General features: G+C 41.4%; 1 protein-coding gene across 7 annotated transcripts in view; it reads left to right on the forward strand.

Annotated features, from left to right (window-relative positions):
- Nucleotides 1-22159, forward strand: part of Pcnx1 (pecanex 1) — a 147052-nt gene that overhangs the window by 82141 nt on the left and 42752 nt on the right. For 5 of the 7 annotated variants that reach the window (XM_015991913.3, XM_015991914.3, XM_015991915.3 and 2 more), the window contains 7 exons: nt 3977-4067; nt 5446-5503; nt 7165-7382; nt 12887-13040; nt 16354-16386; nt 19147-19318; nt 19883-19993. In XM_015991913.3, the coding sequence (XP_015847399.1) occupies nt 3977-4067; nt 5446-5503; nt 7165-7382; nt 12887-13040; nt 16354-16386; nt 19147-19318; nt 19883-19993 (837 nt within the window). The remainder of the gene's footprint in view (nt 1-3976; nt 4068-5445; nt 5504-7164; nt 7383-12886; nt 13041-16353; nt 16387-19146; nt 19319-19882; nt 19994-22159) is intronic. The other 2 variants (XM_006973077.4, XM_006973075.4) reach the window with 1 other exon arrangement.

Raw genomic sequence — 22159 nt, forward strand, 5'->3', positions numbered from 1 at the left:
CTTGGACTGTGTTCTGACAAAAGAGTGTCTGGAACCCAAAGCCTAAGATGTTTATTCTCCTCATAGAGAAAGTTGCTGGCACCGGTGTCCAGAGAAACAAGCCCTTCCTTCGTTAGTCTATCAGCAGCAGAAGTGAGTTGTTTCTGTCTGGGTGAAAACCCGAGTTACCTAGGAGACTTTGAATCATTACTCATGGAAATCAGTAGATGCCATCCAAGAAGTCAGAGCCGATCCTAAAAGCCTTCTCTCTTAAAAGTATAATACAGCCATGGAGAGATGGAACATGATACTTATCAGACCAGAAGCGTTAGTACTGTTTGAGAGGGTGTGGTCCCCCAGTAGTCTTCTAAATCCTAAATCCATCTACACATCTACCCTCCATTTATCTCAGCTCCTGTAGCCCTGTCTGCCTTAAGATAAGAGTAACACTTCCTAAGTGGGGGAGGCTCCAGGAAGCATTGTATCAGGTTCAGGCTTGGAGGACCAGAAGGAAGAAGAGGCTTGAAATCGAAGGAGAAGGATCTAGGGAAGCAGAGCAGCTCTTGTTCCTTGTTCCTGGAGGAGTGGAGAGAGATCTGCCCTAGCAGCCTCCTCCTTCCAAAGCGTGCATGTGTCTAGAGCAAGCGCCAAGGATGCCGTAGGAGTTTCGAAGGTGAGAGTCTGTGCTTAAAATTCTCAGCGTGTTGTGCACCGTGTGTTGAGTGTCCTACAGATGAAAGAAGATGGAGCGTCCCCTTTACTGCCCCATGTCTGGAAGTGTCATGCCAATGATATTTAGAATGTCCACTCTGCCATTTCTGGCTCCAGTCCTTAGACATTAGGTCTCCGTTGTTCGTGGATCACATTCTGCGCTACGGTTACTGTACAACTTTCCTGTTCAGGAAAGATTTTATATCTTTTGTTAGCAGTAACATTAATTGTTAAATAGTCATCGGTGAAAATGCTGGGTGCCTCAACTTATCTTTTGTCCTTAGAGATTGCCTTGTGGATGATAATATTTTTTTACAAATTAGAAATACCAGCTTTAGTGTTTATTTGGTCATAAATTGATTTGTTTTTCTTCTTAACTAATGACTGAACCATTTAAACATGGTTAATTATGAAATGGAGAGGGCATACTACACAGATGCTCAGCTTTTTTCCTGCAGTTTGAGGGTTTTTAATTGCTAGATATTAAATGGATTCATAAGAACATTTTGAGTTTAAAATTCATTTGAATATTTTGTGATAAACGATGGCAGTGTACAGTTGTGTCTCGGTTTGGGGAATAGACTGCCCTTGGCTAGATTGTCGAGTTAGTGTATTGAAGTGTCAGTGACTCTTTCACGAGTGTTTTCAGTACACTTGCCCTGGAGTGTTGATTTTGTGAATGAAGTCCAGTGCCGGCAGAGGCTGTCTGTTGCTCTGGGAAGAGGTGAAGGCGTGCAGGGGAGTGCTGCTGTGTACGCCAGCCTGGTTTCCCTGGGTGTGCTGAGATGCAGACCATGTGACTCCGGCCCTAAACTTCTCCAGAAGAGTTAGTACTGTTGGAGTCATGCCTGTCTGCTTGCTGGTCTTGTTTCTGAGACATGATTTATGTTTCTGTTTAAATGTCTTTTTATTGCTTTAATTTTTTTGAATTAAAATTCAATTACATCATTTCTTCCTTTCTATTTCCTCCTTCTAACCGCTGGCATGTATCCCCACCCCACCACCCCTTTCAAATTCATGGCTTCTGGCTTCTTTTCCTTTAATTGTTGTTACATACATATTTATATATTCCTAAATAAATTTTATTTTTAAATCACTTTTAAATTCATGTTCTTCACTGTTGCATTTGACATTTACAAAGATAGTATCTTTGTTGATTGGCTGTGTAGAAATACTATTTTAAATATACAGAGACAGAACACATTGCTGAAATCCTGTGTAAACTTAAATATTCAGAAAACCCTGCAGTAATCTGAACTGTTGAATACAAATTAACTGATTTCTGAAATATGTACAAATTGTGGCTTGTGACAGTCAGTGTATACATTCCTCTCTTGTTGAATGTCACACTCAATCACTTGTTTCTCTACCGTACCTCAGGGGAATTTTCAGGAACCTTTAAGAAGTTCTCAGATGGACAGCTTTAGCATCTCGGGTTTGGCCACTGGTGTGGTTGTTTATACTCAGGACCGACTGAAAGGGGAGAGAAAGCAGCCCTGGGCAGTCCATGTACTTCATAACCCTCCCTTGCAAATAAGACTAGACTAAGAGTCTCTCTTTTTGTGTTTGCTGTCATAGTTACAGCACTGGAACTGGTCCTTGTCACCATAGCCCCCTTTGTGGTGCATTGAGGAGTTCTTCCCTTTCTGTTTCTGTTGAAATGAGTATTTCAGAGAATTGTTTTCCTGGCTTACGTTAGTGTATTATTCTGACAGACAATACAGTATTAAATTTCTACATACTTTTATCTAGTGGCCAATAGAATGTAATCAAGCATTTATATTTACTAGAGTATTGTATTTGGGATGGAGTCCTGTTAAAAATGAAGTGATAGCCAAAATGTTCTGTAAGTCTTTAATTATAATATCAGTATATTAGGAGGTCTTTTGTTACTTAAAAGTCCTTGTAATTTAGTATTTTCATTTTGGACATAGAAAAATCTGATTTTTCACCCTGGCATTAAGTTGAAATATTCCCTTTAAGAGTCTTGATATCAGGTAACAGAAATCAGAACTCACTGTATAATATTTATATGTATATATGAAATTGTGAAAGACCAAATTCAATTTAAATTTTTTAAAGATTGCTCATATTTAAGACTAGAATGTAGCAGAATTATTCTGGTGCTTATCTGGTGTGCACAAAGCCCTGGGTTAGATCCCCAGCACTTCATAAACTGGGAATAGAGGCACACACACTCTGAAGGTAGAGAGAATGAGAAGTTCCAGGTCATCCTTGAGTAGATAGGGAGTTCAAGGCATGCTAGATGAGACAGTGGAGTCTCCTCAATTCCAGCTTCTAAAACAAACTCCTGTAAATTCTCAAAACGTGAACAAAACCATGGAGTTGCTGAAGTATATGCCTTATCTCACTGGTTTTTAGCCATTCACATTTGTTTATATGATTTATTTATATGCCCTCCCCATCATCACCTCCATAGATCCTCGAGAAGGTCTTTCAAGCAGTGTCTCAGTTTTAAAATCCCATTATTAGAAACTATTTTATATAATGGTGTTTGTTTTGAGACAACTGGGCTTTTGTGCTATTATTTTCTTGTTTTTTTTTCATTTTATGTATTTATATTTTTTATTAGTTTTATTTCATCTTATTCCTTTTTCCTTGTTCTTTTCAAAGATGGAAAGGCAGACTGTTGGAGACAGGGCCACGGTTGTAGGTGGAGGGCATTGCAGCAGGGCCTTGTTGGGAAGCGGGGAGGGGATTGAGCGCAGTCCCCTAGAACTAGGTTTTTATCCCTGTACATTTTAGTCAGTTTAATTTTTAAACCTCTTAGATTCCATAGAGTATTTGGTTTTAACAATTGTAATTCCTAAATACCTATACGACTCTTATGGTAACATTGTATAACTAATGATGTTTATTAAATAGTTTAGTTAGCACCAACATTATTTAACTTACTTTGAGTCGTTTTGATTTTTTGTTTCTTCTGAACAAAATAAAAATAACCCTTTTATTGTCATGAAGTTTGAACTGCCTCAAACTTTATAAGTTGCTTTGCATAAGACCACTGGGGCCAGGTGGTTTCTGAACGTTAAATCAACATGATTGCTTCAATTGGGAAGGAAAAAGAAAGCTAAGTCTCCCCCTTTTAATACTTGATTACATGCGCTGCCATTTTGCCACCTATCATTCTGAACTGCATGGAGATAATTGTGTTAAAATGGCTTGTAGAATTTCTATAATGTACAAAGTTAGGAAGCGTAGTATATCATAAAGGAAAACTTCTGGCTCTCCTAGTGACTCTTTTCAAAACTTGTTCATTTGCTAGGGAAGTTGTCATCTACGCTGTATGAGACTGGTGGCTGTGACATGTCACTTGTGAACTTCGAACCAGCAGCAAGAAGAGCGTCCAATATCTGGTAGGTGTGGAGGGAGACGTCAGCAGTGTGTGTGACTTACAGGTTTAAAGGTTTAGTTGTCGAGGTATAGAAGCTTGTTTTAAAATGTATTTTTTTCTAATGGACAAAAACACTATATACACTGCTGGTATACACCATGTTTTAGAATATTGTACACACTGTAGAATGGCTATACCTGCTGCTTATATAGGTTATCTTATTTTAAAAACACATCTACTCTGACTCATTTTCTGATATACAGTAAATTATTACTAACTGTAAGCCGCCATGTGAGATAAAAATTATTTTGAAAATGTTTATATTGAGTCTAAGGTTTATAATGCTTTTGTTTCCATAGAATGAATGATGTTTTTTTGTTGTTGTTGTTTTGTTGTGGGGGGAAAAAGCACTATTTTTAAAATGTAAGTTTTTCTATATTTAAAAATTAAGTAAAAATTTTCATTAAACCTTATGGGACAGAAGTAACTAGATGTCTGATGTTTCTGCTATATTGCATGATATAAAAAGCTTATCAGAAAAACAGTTACAATGAAGGTCAGGCTCAAAAATTAGTTTTCTTCCATTAAATAATTTTCAGTTTTTATTTTTTTTTCAGGAAGGAATTTGCAAGGTAATAAAAATGTTAGGAGAAGACAAATAAATTAGATATTTGAATCTTTTCTAGTATAGAGTAATTGATTTTTTTTCCTAGAAAATTAATCTTATTCCCATTGTTGCTTTGAAATCCCAGTGGCCATTTGATTCTTAGTGTAGGCCTTCCATTTAATAATGGGCCGTATGTACATGTTGTGTAAGCTCGGGTGGTTCGCTTTTTTCAAGTGCCTTTCAAAGCAATGGAACCTTACAGTCACTCAGTTGAGCTGCTGAGTCTGTGAAAGTGGAAAAGTGGGGTTGGGAGTTGAGTGGAAACCTTGGTTACCACCCAGTAGTTCAGCAGAAGAGCATCCCATGTGCTGGAAATGTGGCAGAGCCTCGAGGTTTGAAATCCAAACTTGACTGCATTGGCATGTGCCAGGCTGGTTCATGTTACAGATGAGGTTTGTTTGTCTGCACTGCTCCAGTCACTTGAATTGCTTTCCTTGGGTTACCTCGTGTAGACAGATTATAAGACCCCTGTGATGGAGGCACTGTTGTTTGATGTTACTGATGAGGAAACTGAGGCTTGAAGATTTCAGTCAGCTGGAGAGGCCCTCTGAACTTGGGTGCTGACACAGTGCTCCGGATCACATCTTAGGAAAATAATGATTTGTATTTTGGTTTGTATTTATGTGAAAGAATGAAGACAGTATAATTATTGCCTAATTGTTGACTAACAAACAAACAAAAGCATTGTTTAACAAGCTCTTTACTCCCTAAAGTCTTTTTCATTTTCTTTTAGTGACACAGATTCTCATGTATCAAGTTCTACCTCAGTTCGATTTTATCCACATGATGTGGTAAGCTTTCTCATTTTTTATAATGTGGTACAGTTTTAGATTGAATCTGAAAAGTATATCTATATGGCTAGCCATAAAAATCACTCAAATTAGTGAAATCACAAAACGCTACTTTTGTTGGAAACTATGGCAAAGCCCCTTAGTTTTGTTGCCATGGACCTTACATACTCAGACTTTAGTTAGCCGTATGTATGTGTGGGTCAGAAGTTACTCGGCTTATATTTTGCAGGTCTGAAAAGGCCCACTTACCGTTGTATAATCTGGTTGTACCATACCTTTTCTTTTGTCTTTTTTTGTTTTGCTTTTACATTTGTTTATTTTGTGTGTGGACTTGTGTGTGCCTGAGAACATGTGCACATTTGGAGGTCGGAGCACATTTAAGGGAGTAGGTCCTGGAGATCAAACTTGGGTATTCAGGCTTGGCAGCAAATCCTTAGCCCGCAGAGCCATCTCTTGAACTCAGCAATCTCACTTTGAATAATATGATTTGGTGTTGTGTTTTAACTATCTGTTGATTATTGGCTCACTTATTAACTAGGGTATGTGTTGTTGGAAAACTGAGTAACGTGATTATATGAAAATGTATGGGACAAAATGAGGATTTTTAAAACATGGCTTTTGCTGTCAAGTTGGAAAACGAAAGGGATGAGATCCTCATTAGCAACGTGGATGGACTTTATCTGAGGCTTTCTGTCCAGTGGCAGCTTAAAGATGAATTGTGAGCATGGTTTTAAGGCTGGGGCTGTGAGGTGGCGCAGAGCAGCAGTTTGCAGCCAGTGGATGTTTGGCTGTGTCTGGAAACATTTGACTTGACACAACTGGAGGAATGCCATTGGAGACAGTAGACAGGGACCAGGGATGCTGCGAGGACATTCTGTAGTGGTTGCTACAGCCCCCATAAGGAAGATTTTCTAGCCCAAACACCTATAGTGCCAGAATTGAGAAACGCTAGAATAGATGATAAGAAAGTGTATGGAGAAGTATCAGTCAGTATTTAAAGATCAAAACCAGCAATTTTTCTCAGCTCTTCCATGTGTGTTTGAATAGTCATAGCCGGAGTGGAAAGATGATCATACTGTTGTTTCCCACTCTCAAGTAGTGAGACAGCAAAGTCCTGCCCTGTGCTGTGCCAAGGCCAGTAAACATTTGATGTTTTCACAGGGAAGGGCAACTGTAGGACTGGTGAGTAGAAGAGTTAAAATCAACAAGTAGAGGTAGTGCTTTGCTCCATAGGTTCAGGTGGGAGCCTGCTACCCAGAGGAGCGTAGACCAGTGATACCAGCAGTGAGACTGGCTGGAGGAAGACATGGGGGCTAAAAGGCTCAGATCTGCCCCTGGCAGTACAGGTCATAGCTTATGAGGAAGGGCTTGGGGGGGGGGGATGGAGGAGGGAGGCCCAGCGACAATGCACAGCAGGGTTAGTGGTCTCAGCAGCTGTACTCACACCTTTCAGACACCTGTCCTAAAGGTCTGTGATGGAGCTTGCTCTGTTTTGACTTGCTTCCTGTTGCCACCTTCTGCAGACCCTAGGTGTCATGGGCTTTTCACAGGGAGTGAACTACAATAAAGAATTAGGGGCTTAAGTGATTTACAAGCTGACAAACTCTGAGGCCTGATTTGATCAAGAATATTTAACCCTTTCAGTGCCGGCATGTTTCTAGTTTTCTCTCCCACAGATTCGGTTGAACAGACTGTTGACCATTGACACAGATCTGCTGGAGCAGCAGGACATTGATCTCAGCCCCGACTTGGCAGCCACTTACGGCCCCACCGAAGAAGCTGCCCAAAAAGTTAAACATTATTACCGCTTTTGGATCCTACCCCAGCTGTGGATTGGCATTAACTTTGACAGGCTCACTCTTTTGGCACTGTTTGATAGGTAAGACCATAGCATGCATGGTATTAAAGATAGGAAGATACTGTTTTTAAGCCGAATTTTCCCTAATTACCCATTGATGTTTTCACCTGAGTGTCATGTTGGAAAATGCTTTCTATTTTCATACTCTTGAGATCAAACTTAGAGTAACAGAGTTTTTTAATATTTACTCTCTTAAGCCATTAAAACCCTTTCCCCCTATAATCCTAAGATGTTTCTATAAGGATTTGTTTTTATTATTAGTGTGAGTCATGCAGTTGATTCTTTAAAGAGAACGCGCAGTCTATTATGATCTTGAGGTCATAGGTAATACGGAGGAGGAACCCTGCTGCTCTGTTGTTTAGCATCATGTCTTAGTGGTAAACATACTGGTTTGTTACAAACCTGGCGACCAGTAGCTGTTTCCAGTCAGTAAGTAGAAACAATACTGGATTTACCATCCCTATGAAACAGAGACACGTCAGTGGATGCCAGTGAGGCTGGAAAGGGGCAGATCAGTGGTGTGCACACTAAGTCTCCACCGCTTGGTGTGTTAAGCATTCTTAGTTTTGTGGCGCAGGGAGGGGAACACAGAATTCAGTGCATGCCTTGAGTTAAAGAGACGAAACTGGAGGTCCTGGAGTCCATAGTGCAAAATATCACAGAAGGGAGCTGGTGAGAGACCAGTGGAGACCCTAGCAGGCTTCCTTGTGCTCAGCAGACTACGATTGCTCAAGTATCTGAAGAGCTGTCTGCTTAGGAATACCTTGCTTTAAATGTGTGGCAGCGTCAGCCTCCTGTACCACACTTCAGACCCGCCAAACAAGTCATAAAAGCAAGACCTAAAGGGATCACAAGTAGCATAACATATTCAAGATTTATAGAGACCCAGAAATGCATACCTCCCAACAAGTAGTGACTGACACCTGGCATCTACTCAGAGGTCACCAGCCATGCAAAGTGAGAAAACATGGCGACTCATGGGAAAAAGAATAAATCAAGACTAACCTGTGGCTGGTAGGGATGTTAACTGTTAGCAGATACAGAGTTTTTAAATAATTAGCAACTGTATTCTGTTTATTTGAAAATTAAGTAGAGACATGAAAGAGAAAATAATTACAGAGTTGAATACTACAATGTTGCGATTAAAAAAAATATACTACTAAGCCGGGCGGTGGTGGCGCACGCCTTTAATCCTAGCACTCGGGAGGCAGAGGCAGGCGGATCTCTGTGAGTTCGAGGCCAGCCTGGGCTACAGAGTGAGTTCCAGGAAAGGCACAAAGCTACACAGAGAAACCCTGTCTCGAAAAACCAAAAAATTAAAATTCTTTGCCGGGCAGTGGTGGCGCACGCCTTTAATCTCAGCACTCGGGAGGCAGAGGCAGGCGAATCTCTGTGAGTTTGAGGCCAGCCTGGGCTACCAAGTGAGTCCCAGGAAAGGCGCAAAGCTACACAGAGAAACCCTGTCTCGAAAAACCAAAAAAATAAATAAATAAATAAATAAATAAAAATATACTAGGTAGGATTGGCGGTAGCTAAACCTGTTGACAAAAAGATTAGTGAACTTGTGGGCACCTCAGGAGAACCATCTAGAGTAAAGCAGTGGCAGGAGCATAAAACCAAAGAGAGTGTGTGTGGAACAACTTCGAGAAGAGACAGACTTGAGAACTAATGGTGGAAACTGCATAGTGTATGAAAACTACCAGTGCACAGTCAGGAAGCCCAAAGCAACCTAAGAGAGGCAGCATGAGAAACCTACCCAGTGGACATACTCATCAAGTCCCGTAATAGAGTCTTTAAAACCACCAACATATCAAAAGAATACTCTGTACAGAGGAATAAGCATGAGGAAAACATTCCTCTGCCTGAAAGTTATGCATATAAGAAGACGTGGAACATCTCTAACAGTATGGAAAGGAAAGGAACTGTCAACATACAGTAATTTAAATATCTGTAAAATACTCTTTCAATACCCATGGAGAGGGGCTGGAGAGATGGCTCAGAGGTTGAGAGCATTGGCCACTCTTAAGAGCAGATTTCAGAGCAGAGGTGTGTTAGGGTTTGTATTCCTGTGAAGAGACACCATGACCACGGCAACTCTTATAAAGGAAAACATTTCATTGAGGTGGTGGCTTACAGTTCAGAGGTTCAGTTCATTATCCTCATGGCAGGGAGCATGGTGATGTGCAGGCAGACATGGTGCTGGCTGTGTCTGCGTCTTGATCAGAAGGCAGCAGAAAGTGGACTCAGACACTGGGCAGTAACTTGAGCACAGGAAATCTCAAAGACCACCCCCACAGAGGCACACTCCCTCCAAAAAGGCCATACTCACTCCAACAAAGTCACACCTCCTAATAGTGCCACTCCCTATGAGATTATGGGAGCCAATTACATTCACATTACCACAAGGGGATATTGCCAAAGATAAGAAAGTTACTTCATAATGATAAAGGCTCAGTTTAACCTGTAAAACATAACGACCCTAAATGTTTCTGTACCTAAAACCGAGCTTCAAACTTCCTAGGAGCTGATGATGTGTCTTGGTGACACAGCAGTGCTTAGCACACAGAAAGACCTGGGTTTTATCAGCAGCACCCAGATGAGTCTATACTTACGGTGACTTGTGCACCCCGTTGCAGTCAGTCGGCTTTCTGCGCTGACACAATGTCTGGGCTAGCTTAGGAAGGAGGCAGGTTTGTTGTGACTCACAGTGTTCACAGTTTCAGTCCATGTCCCCTGACTGTTTGCACGGGGACAGGGGTGGGGGCTGGGGGGCTGCTGTGATGGGCAGGACAGCAGTGAAAGCTTCCTAGCGGAAGCTGCTTGTCACTCCACTGCTGGAAGCAGAGAGACAGGAAAGGACAGGGCTTCCAGCGGCCCCTCAGAGGCACACCCCTGACTCGACTTCCTTCAACAAGGGCCTCGAAGCCTCCAGGTGCCACAGCCTCCCAATAGCTGCATTGGCTGGGGAGCAAGCCTTCAACACATGGTCCTTTGGGGACACTGGAAACCCAACTATTGCAGAGATAGTTGACTTGAACAGTTGATTGGCCCTCACGGAGCAGCCACCTGTAATGAGATTACATACTGGTTAAGTGCTCATGGGATGTTATGTAGACTGACCATAGTCTGATCCGTAAGGGTCAGTGAAAACAATTAGATCACATGGAGTGTGGTCTTTGGCAACAGAATTAAATCATTGAGCCTTGGAAGATCCTGATAGATTTGGAAGTTAGTAGTAAGTAATCCATGGGTAGAGAAGAGTTTGAGGAGACAACTACGAAGTATTTTAAAGTACGTGAAATGGCTCCTGTAGTGCTTAGGGGAGTTTATAGCATTGAGTAGGTAGGTTAGAACCAGAAGACCTCAGTTCTGTGATTCACATCTACACCAGGAACTAGATACATAAGCACTTAGCCCAACTGAGGACATGCAAAAACATAGTAAGAACACAGACCAAGGAAACCCAAACCTGTGTCTTTGGGAGCAGGAGTGAAACTTATGAACCTTTAGCTGCCTGATGAGGAGGCACGGTGACCAGATGGGAACTGTGAGGTGGGATGTCACTACAGATCCCACGGGATCAGAGAGCAGGAAGGAACATGATCAGCAGCTTTGGGTCAGTAAGCTGACTGTAGACAAACGAAAAGGACAAATTCCTTAAAAGATGTAACTATCATAGATCTATCTCAGTAAGTGGGAGTTACCATTAGGAAGCCTCCTGCAGAGCAAGCTCCAGGCCCAGGTGTTATTGAAATACTATGCAAATCAGTGAAGTGGGGACTTGGCAGTAAATAGCATATTTCCATATGCAAAAAGCCAAATTTGAATCCATACCATGTACCACATCACAAAAACTAAATCAGAATTGATCATAGGCATAAATGTGGAACATAAAACAGTAAAATATGTGAAATAAGATAATTTACCTCCAAGTTATAGAAAACTTACTAGCCTTGGCAGGAAAAGCAAAATCAATAAAAGAACTGATGGATAATTGGATTCATTATCAATCATATAATCATATAATCATAACAACATAGAAAATTGTACAAAGCCAACGGTGACATGTGTTCATGTTATAAGGGAGATGGTGAGCAGCGTGTGAGGCTGGGAAAGGAGTTGGTGGTTGGTCACGTGTCTACCAGCTATACTAGAATGAAAATACCAATAATTCTTGATTTGAAAACGCTTTGAGCCGGGCGGTGGTGGCGCACGCCTTTAATCCCAGCACTCGGGAGGCAGAGCCAGGCGGATCTCTGTGAGTTCGAGGCCAGCCTGGGCTACCAAGTGAGCTCCAGGAAAGGCGCAAAGCTACACAGAGAAACCCTGTCTCGAAAAACCAAAAAAAAAGAAAACGCTTTGAAGTCTTGAATGAGGGATGGCTAGTGACTATAAATGTAGTATTGAGTTAATAAAAGTGAACTTTAAACATTTTGTGATTATAAATTCTTTACCCATTGAAGATTTAAGTATGTAGAAAGTTTTGAAAATAGAGTTGCATACCATAATTCCTCCACACAGCCATTATGAATAATAATTTGATATAAGGTGTTTTTCAGTCTTTGTTTTTAGTAACAAGACATTTTTTGTCATGTTTGGTTCATATAGTAGACATGTTATGCATATGTCAGTTAGTAGTCTGTAAATGCAATGTATTTAGCAAGTGTTTCTTCAAAATTTATGAATAAAACTTCCCAAGAAATTGGATAGATTCTTAGCTTTTTGGTGCAGCATAAAAACCTTCACCACTTCTACATGTGGTGTCTTGGACATTGTGTTGCCTCCTGTCCAGTGTGAGTTGCTGGGTATAGAACTACCTCAGCAGCTTTGATGGGGCAGGATTGGTGGTCTTAGCTGTGCTTCGTTCTTAATATACAGAAGAGCCTGTGTTTAAATTGTGCTAGTGAGTGAGTTTTGGATTATTTCATATGAGGATGGCAGATGGGGAAATACCCAGTGGTTACCAGAATTTGGTTGCAAGCTTTATCTTATGAAATGACACATTTCAAATTTTCTAGAAACTTTGAGATTTTGCTTTTTAACTCCTCCTGTGTCAGCTTTATTTGCCATCCAAATTGGTTAGTTATTTTACAGCGTTTACACAGAGAAGATATTGGAAGAATTTGTGATGTCATAGGACAGCTGTGTTAGAGGGCAGCCCCCTGCTGTGATGTCATAGGACAGCTACGTTAGAGGGCACTTCCCTGCTATGACATCATAGGACAGCTGCGTTAGAGGACAGTCCCCTGCCGTGACATCATAGGACAGCTGTGTTAGAGGGCAGTCCCCTGCCGTGACGTCATAGGACAGCTGTGTTAGGGGGCACTCCCCTGCCGTGATGTCATAGGACAGCTCTGTCATGCCCACAGACAGGTAGTTTCTTTTTCTGTGTGACCTGAAATGTTCTTCAAAGCAGGCATCCAGAATACTCCCCAGCAGGCCCCTCGGTGACATTTTCCTCTTTTTCAGTCTGATTATTTTCTCACACTCATGATAGACCTCTGTGTTCATTTTTCCATCTACAGAAACCGTGAGATCCTGGAGAATATATTAGCTGTTGTCCTGGCTATTCTCGTGGCTTTTTTGGGATCCATTCTTCTCATCCAAGGCTTCTTCAGAGACATCTGGGTGTTCCAGTTCTGCCTGGTGATAGCTAGCTGCCAGTACTCGCTGCTCAAGGTACCAGTGTCTCTGCCTTTCGTGCTGTATTTAAAGGCCATTCGCCACCTCACCACAGAATTAGAACTTTTACGTTTATTTTTCGTGGAAGTTTACATTGGATTATGTAGCTACCAAAGCAGGGTGTAAACTTAAAAAAATAATTGCATGTAAATTGAATTTACTAAAAATTGCATCTTTGAGGTTTCTTTCTATTTAACTTAGCAGCACTAACCTTTCTTTTCCCACCTTTGAGGCTTCTGTTCCGTGGGTGAGATTTATGAAAATTGTCATTGGTAGATAACACAATGTCAAAAACTAGAAATAGGTTTTACTCTTAGTGGACCTCAAACAGAAAATATTGACGTCCCCTTGTTACTGACCGAGTAGTGGCTCAGAAGCATCTGTGTTGCCATTGTAAGCATTTAAGAAATGGGAGAATCCAGCACATCACCTGGTGTCTGACCAAAGCCTTGCCTTCTGCCTAAAGCCAGGGCCGGCTGTAAACAGAGTGCTTCCTTCCTTTGAATCGGCATGTCTGACTCTGAGAGCTTGTTTCCCTTAGACGTGCTGGTGTGCAGAGCCCTCCAAGGCTGGTGCACCTGCTTCAGTTCCGTGGTGCTCCCCGCTCACATCTGAAGAAAACCATCTAGGTCATGCTCTGCTCTGTCTGTCATTTAGCATCTGTAAATACTGTCTCCATTTCCATGTCCTCCTCTCCGCTGCTCGGTGACCTTGCACAGCCTGGGTGGCTCTTGATCCTCAGATGACTCTCATGTATTGTTGCTTCTTTGTTCTATGTGTGCTGCTGGCGTTGTGAGAATTCATAGGCCTTGTGTGCCCTATTCTTGGTTTGTATAACTGCCAGTGAAGCAAGTCTTACCGCCTTAGTCAGCCCTGCATATACACGCTGTCCAGAGTCAGCTGTGAGGACTCTGGTCAGCCCTGCATATACACGGCATATACACGCTCTGTCCAGAGTCAGATGTGAGGACTTTGCGTCTCTCGCAGGCTTTAGTCCTGTGTATCTGACTGACAGACACGTTTGGAAATAGCATGTTGTCACCTGCTTCATGGTTTGCTTTAATGGTTTCTCTGCTTTTGCTGTGATAGGCGTTTCGGGTGCTTGTCTTCCTCCCTCAATAACAAGCAGCCAAGTCCCTTTGGTTAATTTTGGTGTGCATGTTAAAGTTGCTGTTCCTTAGTCTTGCCTTTTCCTCAGCCACTTAGTTAGTTGTCCCTTTGTTGCCTTAACCCGTGAAAACTCACCCTCTCCTCCAGTGTCCTTGTTCGTTAATTTTGTCCACTATTTTCAGGTTAGTGTAGATAAACAAGGAGAGGCTGCAGGTTGTTGTTGAACTAGCTAACTAGAACAGTAGTCATGTCATGAACAGAAAAGGGAGGGGGAGTCAGAGTTTCAGAAGGAGCTGAGGTGGAAAGAACTGACATCATGCGGGGTGGCATCCAGAGAAGGGCCAGATGCCAGACTCGGCGTGCTTGGTGCGGTGTGGCTTTGCAGGTGGTGGTGGACTGTCCTGGGGAAGGTGTGTCGCATGCCACTGGAAATGAACAGGGATTGGGGGTGTTCTGACTGAGGACATTTTCACAGGGCACAACAGGATTGCCCTTGGTTATTTTGCTGTGCAAACACACATAATAAATCGAGTTACCACTATTCAGTGAACTTAGAATCTGTGAGTGGAACTAGACCTTAATGCTAACCCAGGTTCCTGTGTATCTCGTGAGTGCAGTAGTGGCCGCAGGATATGCCAACTACGCTTACACATAGTAAAGAGCCAAGCCGAAGATGGACTTGCTGTCTACTGTACACTATCTCAAAACATTCACCGGGGGGTTGGAAGTTACTAATTGACCAAAATAAGTAAAACTGAGGGGCAGTGTGCACCATGTTTACTATCGTGGTGAGCCAGTTCCTGTAGCTGGTGCTTCGTGTTTGGAATTAATGTCATGATTTCTTGGTTGCGTGACATCTCCTAAAATCACTTAAGAGCATTTTTCCTTATTAAGAAGTTTTTTTATTCATTTCATATACCAACCACAGATCCCCTCTCTTCCCTCCTCCCGCCCTCCCCAGCCTTTCCTCCCAACCCACCCTCCATTCCCTCCTCTGAAAAGCTAAGGTCTTTCCATGGGGAGTCAGCAAAGCCTGGTACATTCAGCTGAGGCAGCTCCAAGCTCCTCCTCCCCCTGCATCAAGGCTGTGCAAGGTGTACCCCCATAGGGAATGGGCTCCGAAAAGTCAGCTCACGCACCAGGAATGGATCCTTACCCTGCTGCCGGGGCCCCTTAAACAGACCAGGCTGCACAAAGTTGCTTGTGACAGAAAGAACTACAGGCAACTAAGGAGCACTAAGAGTGGGAGACACAGTCTTCCTCAGGGAAGCACCCCTTAATTGGTTATCCAGTACCCAGTGGTCAGCCCTGAAAACATGCAAACAAGTTAGGAATATATGTGTATATACCTACGGGAATGTAATAAAGCTTTTAAAAGACCAAGAATACGAAAGAGGGGTATGGTATGTAGGATGAGTTGGAGGGAGGAAAGGGAAGGGAGAAATGTATAATTTCAAAAATAAAAGAAGTAGTTTAAACAATGAGATAGAGATTCACACACACACACACACACACACACACACACACACACACACACACACACAAATTTTTACTCATCCATAACGAATGAGTTGATGGTGAAGGCAAGCAGATCTCTTTGAATTTGAGGCCAGCTTGATCTACATAGTGAGTTCCAGGACAGCCAGGGGTGTGTAGAGAGACCTGTCTCAAAATAATAAAATAAAATAAAATAAATCATTTTCATTAAAATGTGTGGAACTGGAGATGATCATGTTAAGTAAAATAAAGCACACTCAGACAAATATTACAGGTTTTCTCTCTTTCATATGCAGAATGCAGGTTTAAACACATATAGTCAGATACACACATACAGAGAGTTGTATACACACATATAATTGGATACATACACATACATAGTTAGGTACCCAACACACACACACACACACACACACACACACACACACACACACGAGCTGTGTATTTATTAGACATGAAAGCAGAAAGCACAGTACCATGGGGGGGAAAGGTACAGGTGAGGAGGGGAGAGGGTGGGAAGAAGGGGTGAATATTACTAAATCATGCTCATATGTACACATGAAAGTCTCATAATGAAGCCCAGCATTTTGTGACTTAACTAAACAATGAAAATACACTGTTGGTTTTTTGTTCGTTTGTTTTAAGTTGCTTGTAAAATTCTGAGACTTGAGTAAAATAATGTATCTTTCTGCTTCATTTCTAGAGTGTCCAACCAGATTCTTCTTCTCCCAGACATGTAAGTCTCCTGGAAGGACTGTAAGTTACAGCTCTCTGGCCCCTAACCACAGCCTGGAGTTTCTCGTGTGTGTACCAGGTTGAGTTACGTCTGTCTCTGTTGTTTCATCCACATTTGGACACACTGTAGAGTTGATTTATGAGCATGAAAGGAAATGAAACTGTACTGACTGACTGAATCCTGTTTGAAATGAGCATAATAATTCATTTTCTGACAGCCTGCCTCAAGAGAGTGTCACTTAGGCAGACGTAATCCATATAAGCTTGGTTGTTTGCACTTCTTAAAATTTGAAAATAAATAGTGAATAAGTATTAAAAATAGAATTTTCAAGTAGGAAAAGCTTAACTGTTATGACCAATTAAGAGCAAGAAAAAAAAAAAAAGATGTACTGCATTCAACTGCTACTTGAGACTTTGGTGCTAAGTAATAGATGAAATAAATCCTTGCTGATTACCATGTGTCTGTTAATCTGGTTCTGGAGCTACCAAGCCATTTGTGTAGTAGAAGGACCAAAGGATGTCCCCTATACAGTAGTGCAAAGCTGGGTTTGGGGCTCACAGCTTTTATCCCAGAACTTAGCAGGCTGAAGAAGGAAGATTATAGGGAGCTCACAGTGACCAGAGCTACATAAATTCCAGGCCGGTGTGGGCCCAAGAGTGAAATCCTATATTTAAAAAATTTAAAAATGGTGAATGAATGAATAAATAAACTAGTTTCTAAAAAAAAGCTCCAAGAATAGTGTTTAGTAGAGCTCTCATTTCTGAATATAATGATTTCATCTTTATATTGAAGTAGTTAATGCAACCAGAACAGAAGGTAAATCAAGCAGGGAAATGGTTTTCTTTCAACTGATGGTGTTTGTGACCTGTCGGAATTACACTGTTTGTCATGTGTAATGACACACGTTTGTCATGTGTAATGGTATGTGGATGCATTGCTGTGTATCTGAATTCTGATGCCATTGCTGGCTTGCAGAACAGTGTCACGGGGAATAGAGCAAAGCTGATTTCCGTCCCTCAGATTCCTGGGTTAAATTCTCATGTGCATCTCAGCCCCTTCCTTTCTCTGTTCTCTCCGCCCCTTTCCTTTCTTCCCTTCTTTGCAAACATGATGTCTCTTTACCTTTGGTGTGTTTCTCAGAGTATTTTGTACATTCATTCACATGATTGTCAAAGTTAGGACATCAGCCCTAATACAATGCTGTCGTCCGGTCTGTAGGTATTTCTCAGGTTTGATCTGTTGTCTTAGCTGGCAGTAGAGTTCCTGATCTGGTCTCTTAACTTTCTTATAACCTGGAGTGGTTGCTTAGAGTCATGATATTGAAATTGTCTATGGACGGAGGCCAGTTATATCGTAGACTAACCTCTGATTTGTGTTTGATGTTTCTTTTTTATTAGAAGTTAGTGCATTTGGTGGGTGGGATAGCCTCAGTGCATCCATCATGCAAGGATGCTATGGCACTGATTTACCCTCCTGCTGGTGGTGTGAACTTCGATCTTTGAGATGAGGCTATAGCTTGAGTTTTCTTCAGATCTGGAGTGTTAATGTTTGGGCTGGACAAAGCTTTCATGGAGGCCAGAGATGTCATGTACATTGTAGGAACCTCTCCAGCTTCTCCCAAGTAGATGCTAGTGTCACTGCTGCCTGTAAGACCGTGTCTACAACTGTCAAATGTCCTCTAGGAAGCAAACACCCTCTCTGTCCCGAGCCTCTACTCTGCTATACTGTCGTCACTGTTACTCGTGTCCTTCTAAATCTGTTATTGGGAAGTCCTTTGAGTCTGTATGCATATCTTAGTGTTCCATGACTTCTTCCAACTTGTTTCATGTCTACTGGTTTCTTATTCAACTCAGATTTTGTTTGATAGTAGCTAGATATTGATTTTCTAATTCCATTATTCTATGTTAGTTTATTTCTTACTAAAAGGGATAGTTTTGTCTTCTGTCTTAACTGATTATTTGTGGTGTTGATAATGAACCCAGGACCTTGTGCTCTGAGACAATCATTGCACTACCACTGAACTGTACTGGAGCCTTTTCTCTGTCTCTGTGTCTATGTGTGTATACGTGTGTGTGTGTGTGTGTGTGTGTGTGTGTGTGTGTGTGTGTGTGTGTGTGTGTGTGTGTGTGTTTGTGTGGACTGGTGGGTGTATTACAGTGGACTGTAATGTTACAGTGCTTGCTTTGGTACCCAGGTTGTCCTTCACTTGGCCATTTGAAGCCTATCAGACTGTTCTATGTCCTTTGGCATAGCCCTGTGATCCTTTAATGACTTTTTCCTTTCCAAAATAGCAGTGATTGTGATCAGGGTGGACTTATATTCTCCTACTGGCTCCAACTGTCTTGTCTTTCCTATGAAATTCTGGCTCTTCTTTGTAAATACTACTTGTAAACTAAGATCAGGATGCTAGTAACCTTATCACTAGAATTTTATTGTGTCTAGATCCTCTCAGTGGGTAAAGATAGGTAACTTATACATGTACACTCATTTGTATGTGTATACTTCTCTTGGATCTATTTATAATGCCTATTAAAAATGATGAGTTCATATTGATAGCTCTGATTTCTGACAGTACCACAGGATTCATTCTATTCCTCCCCCTTTCTATATTTGCCCTCGACATTTTTCTGCAACCATCAGAAAACTGCCTTTCATATGGAAATGGTTCAAACCATTAGAACATAAGCTAATAATGACCTTAGGAGTGAGTTTTGGCTTTCAGAATGAACTAAACTGACAGTGAAAATGTATTGCTTACAGGGTCATAATCGTATCATTGCCTACAGTAGGCCAGTTTACTTCTGTTTATGTTGTGGTCTTATTTGGCTCTTGGATTATGGCAGTAGAAACCTAACTACAAGCAAGTTCAAATTATATGGAATAACTTTCACCAATCCACTGGTGCTTCTATCAGCCAGGGATTTGGTTATAGGTGAGTCATCTTGAAAATATCCCTCATCTTAACATTGGTTTATTTGTTTGCAAACAGTTGACTGATAAGTAGATATAACCAGCTCATTTTGCTTACTCTACTCCTGTCTGAGAAATGGCTATAGAGCTACTAAGAATGAAAAGGTTAATGTGAATAAATACAGTAATTCTGTTCTTGAAGAGGATGCAGGATAAAGATTATTATTATTATTATTATTATTATTATTATTATTATTATACATCTTAGGCTCATGTTATGTAAAAAATGATTGAAATGATTTTTCCCCCATGTGCTGGAAATTGAATGTAGGGCCTCATACTTACCAGACAAGTGCTCTATCACTGAGCTGTATCCCAGCCCCTTAAGATGATTTTAAAAGGTATTTTTTTATAGGTGGGAGAATTTAATATCCAATCAGCTGTGTGGCAACAGTAATTTTAGATCATATCTTTTAACAATCACACAGTAGGAAATGTTAAATTTGACCTCATTGCGTATGGGCTTTAACTTAATAAGAGAATGGATGCAGTGTTTTTTTTAATAACCTTCTCTTTCCTTCCATAGTGTTTACACTCTGTTTCCCAATAGTATTTTTCATTGGTCTCCTGCCTCAGGTGAACACTTTTGTAATGTACCTTTGTGAACAATTGGACATCCATATCTTTGGTGGAAATGGTGAGTAAATTACAGTTGCTATGATATGGGCTGTGAAATAACAATCTGAACATTAAAATACTTCTCTACTTTTCATTTTAGAATTGAGATTAGCAAAGAAAAGGTACTTATTTAATAATTGAAGGCAGAAGGCAGCTAGTTGTAAAGAAAAATAGTCAGATCTACTATTATTTAGAAAGGTCCAGGAATAGCAGATTTCAATGTGTAGGAAGTAACAAAATAATTTGCAAAAAGAAAGTTGTAGGATAGTTCATGCCCCCGACTCCCATTCATAGGTGATATGTTCCAAGCCACACTGTGGCTATGCCTGTAGACATTGCAGATAATAGGAACCTGTATGGACTGTTTTTCGTGTATTGTACCTGCATACCTGTGATAGAGTTTAATATATACATTAGGCATCGTGAAGTAAGTAACAATAACTAATAATGAAATAGAACAGTTATGCAGTTTATCCAGCCAGCCTAGCTGCAAGTGTGAGCTTGTTCACTGGGAAACCCTGGCTTTAGGCAGTGATGCAGAGGATGACACCAGCACCCTCCTCTGGTCTCAGCATGCATTTGTGTACACAGATGCATGCACCTGCACACTCACATGCTATAACATGAGGATGACACCAGCACCCTCCTCTGGTCTCAGCATGCATTTGTGCACACAGATGCATGCACCTGCACACTCACATGCTATAACATGAGGATGACACCAGCACCCTCCTCTGGCCTCAGTATGCATTTGTGCACACAGGTGCATGATGCACCTGCACACTCACATGCTACAACCAAGTAAAAGTTATGGGATGTGGCCTCTGTCTTACATTCTCCGGGATTTTTCTATGGAATGTATTTGAACTATAGATGCCCACAGGTAATAGGACCTGTGGAGAGTAAAGCTGCAGAAAAGGAAGGGCTACTGTGGAGGTTTTACCTGAGAACTGTACTCACCGTCAGATGTTTATAACATCATCTGTGCTGAGCAGGCTGAGGTCTGAATTTTATACTGAGATGCACATTTGGTATATCCCTGTATTTGCTTTCAGAGCCATGGCCAGAATCTAAAAAGCACTTTGTTAAATCAGCTTTTAAGATCTCTATTTTTTTTTAAAGATTTATTTATTTATTATGTATACACAAGAGGGCACCAGATCTCATTACAGATGGCTGTGAGCCACCATGTGGTTGCTGGGAATTGAACTCAGGACCTCTGGGAGAGCAGTTGGTGCTCTTAACCTCTGAGCCATCTCTCCAGCCCCCAAGATCTCTATTTTTAGAGTAGAATATGTATACATTAATCGGTAACTTAGAAAAACAATTTTCTTACCATGCATGTATTTTATCTTAAAAAAAAAAAAAAAACCTGGGGCTGGAGAGATGATGGCTCAGCAGTTAAGAGCACCGGCTGCTCTTCCAGAGGTCCTGAGTTCAGTTCCCAGCAAGCACATGGTGGCTTACAAACATCTATAGTGGGATCTGATGCCCTCTTCTGGCATAAAGGTGTAGAATACTCACATACACTAAATAAATAAATAAATAAATCTTTTAAAAACAAAAATCCACTGTTATCTGGAAGATAGTGAGTGACCTGCAGAACTCGACAGCAGCTATGGTGGCAGCCGCTGTAGTTGAGATAGCATGTTCTTCATGCTTTGTGGAAAGAAGAGCATGTAAACAGAGGAAATATTCAAAAGGAATGCCATTAACCTTATATTTATAGTTCATTTTCTTTACACTTCACATTTGTGATCCTCATTGGCCTTCTACAAACATTCACTGAAGTCATGGCTTAATTTTCAATTTGATGTGCAGAGGATGGAGTGTGTGGTGTGTTCATCTGAATGCAGGTGCATGCACCTGTGTGCGTGATTACGTGCTGAGGCCAGAGGAGGAGGTTGAGTGTCTCCCTCTCTACCTGCTGCCTTGATCAAGGCCTCTCTCTGAACCAGAAGCTCACACTTTGAGCTAGGTTGACTGGCCAAGGAGCTCTCAGGATGTGGATTCCGTCTGTCTGTGCTCCACAGTGCTAGAATTATGGGCACGTGCAGACATGCCCAGCTCTTTATATGGGTGTTGGGGATTGGAACTCAGGTCCTCAGGCTTGCCCAGCAAGTGCTTTTACTCACTGAGCCATCTCTCCAGCTGACCTGGCTGACATTGTACCTAAAGATAAAAC

The sequence above is a fragment of the Peromyscus maniculatus genome, chromosome 14, assembly GCF_049852395.1.
Source record: "Peromyscus maniculatus bairdii isolate BWxNUB_F1_BW_parent chromosome 14, HU_Pman_BW_mat_3.1, whole genome shotgun sequence".
NCBI lineage: Eukaryota > Metazoa > Chordata > Mammalia > Rodentia > Cricetidae > Peromyscus > Peromyscus maniculatus.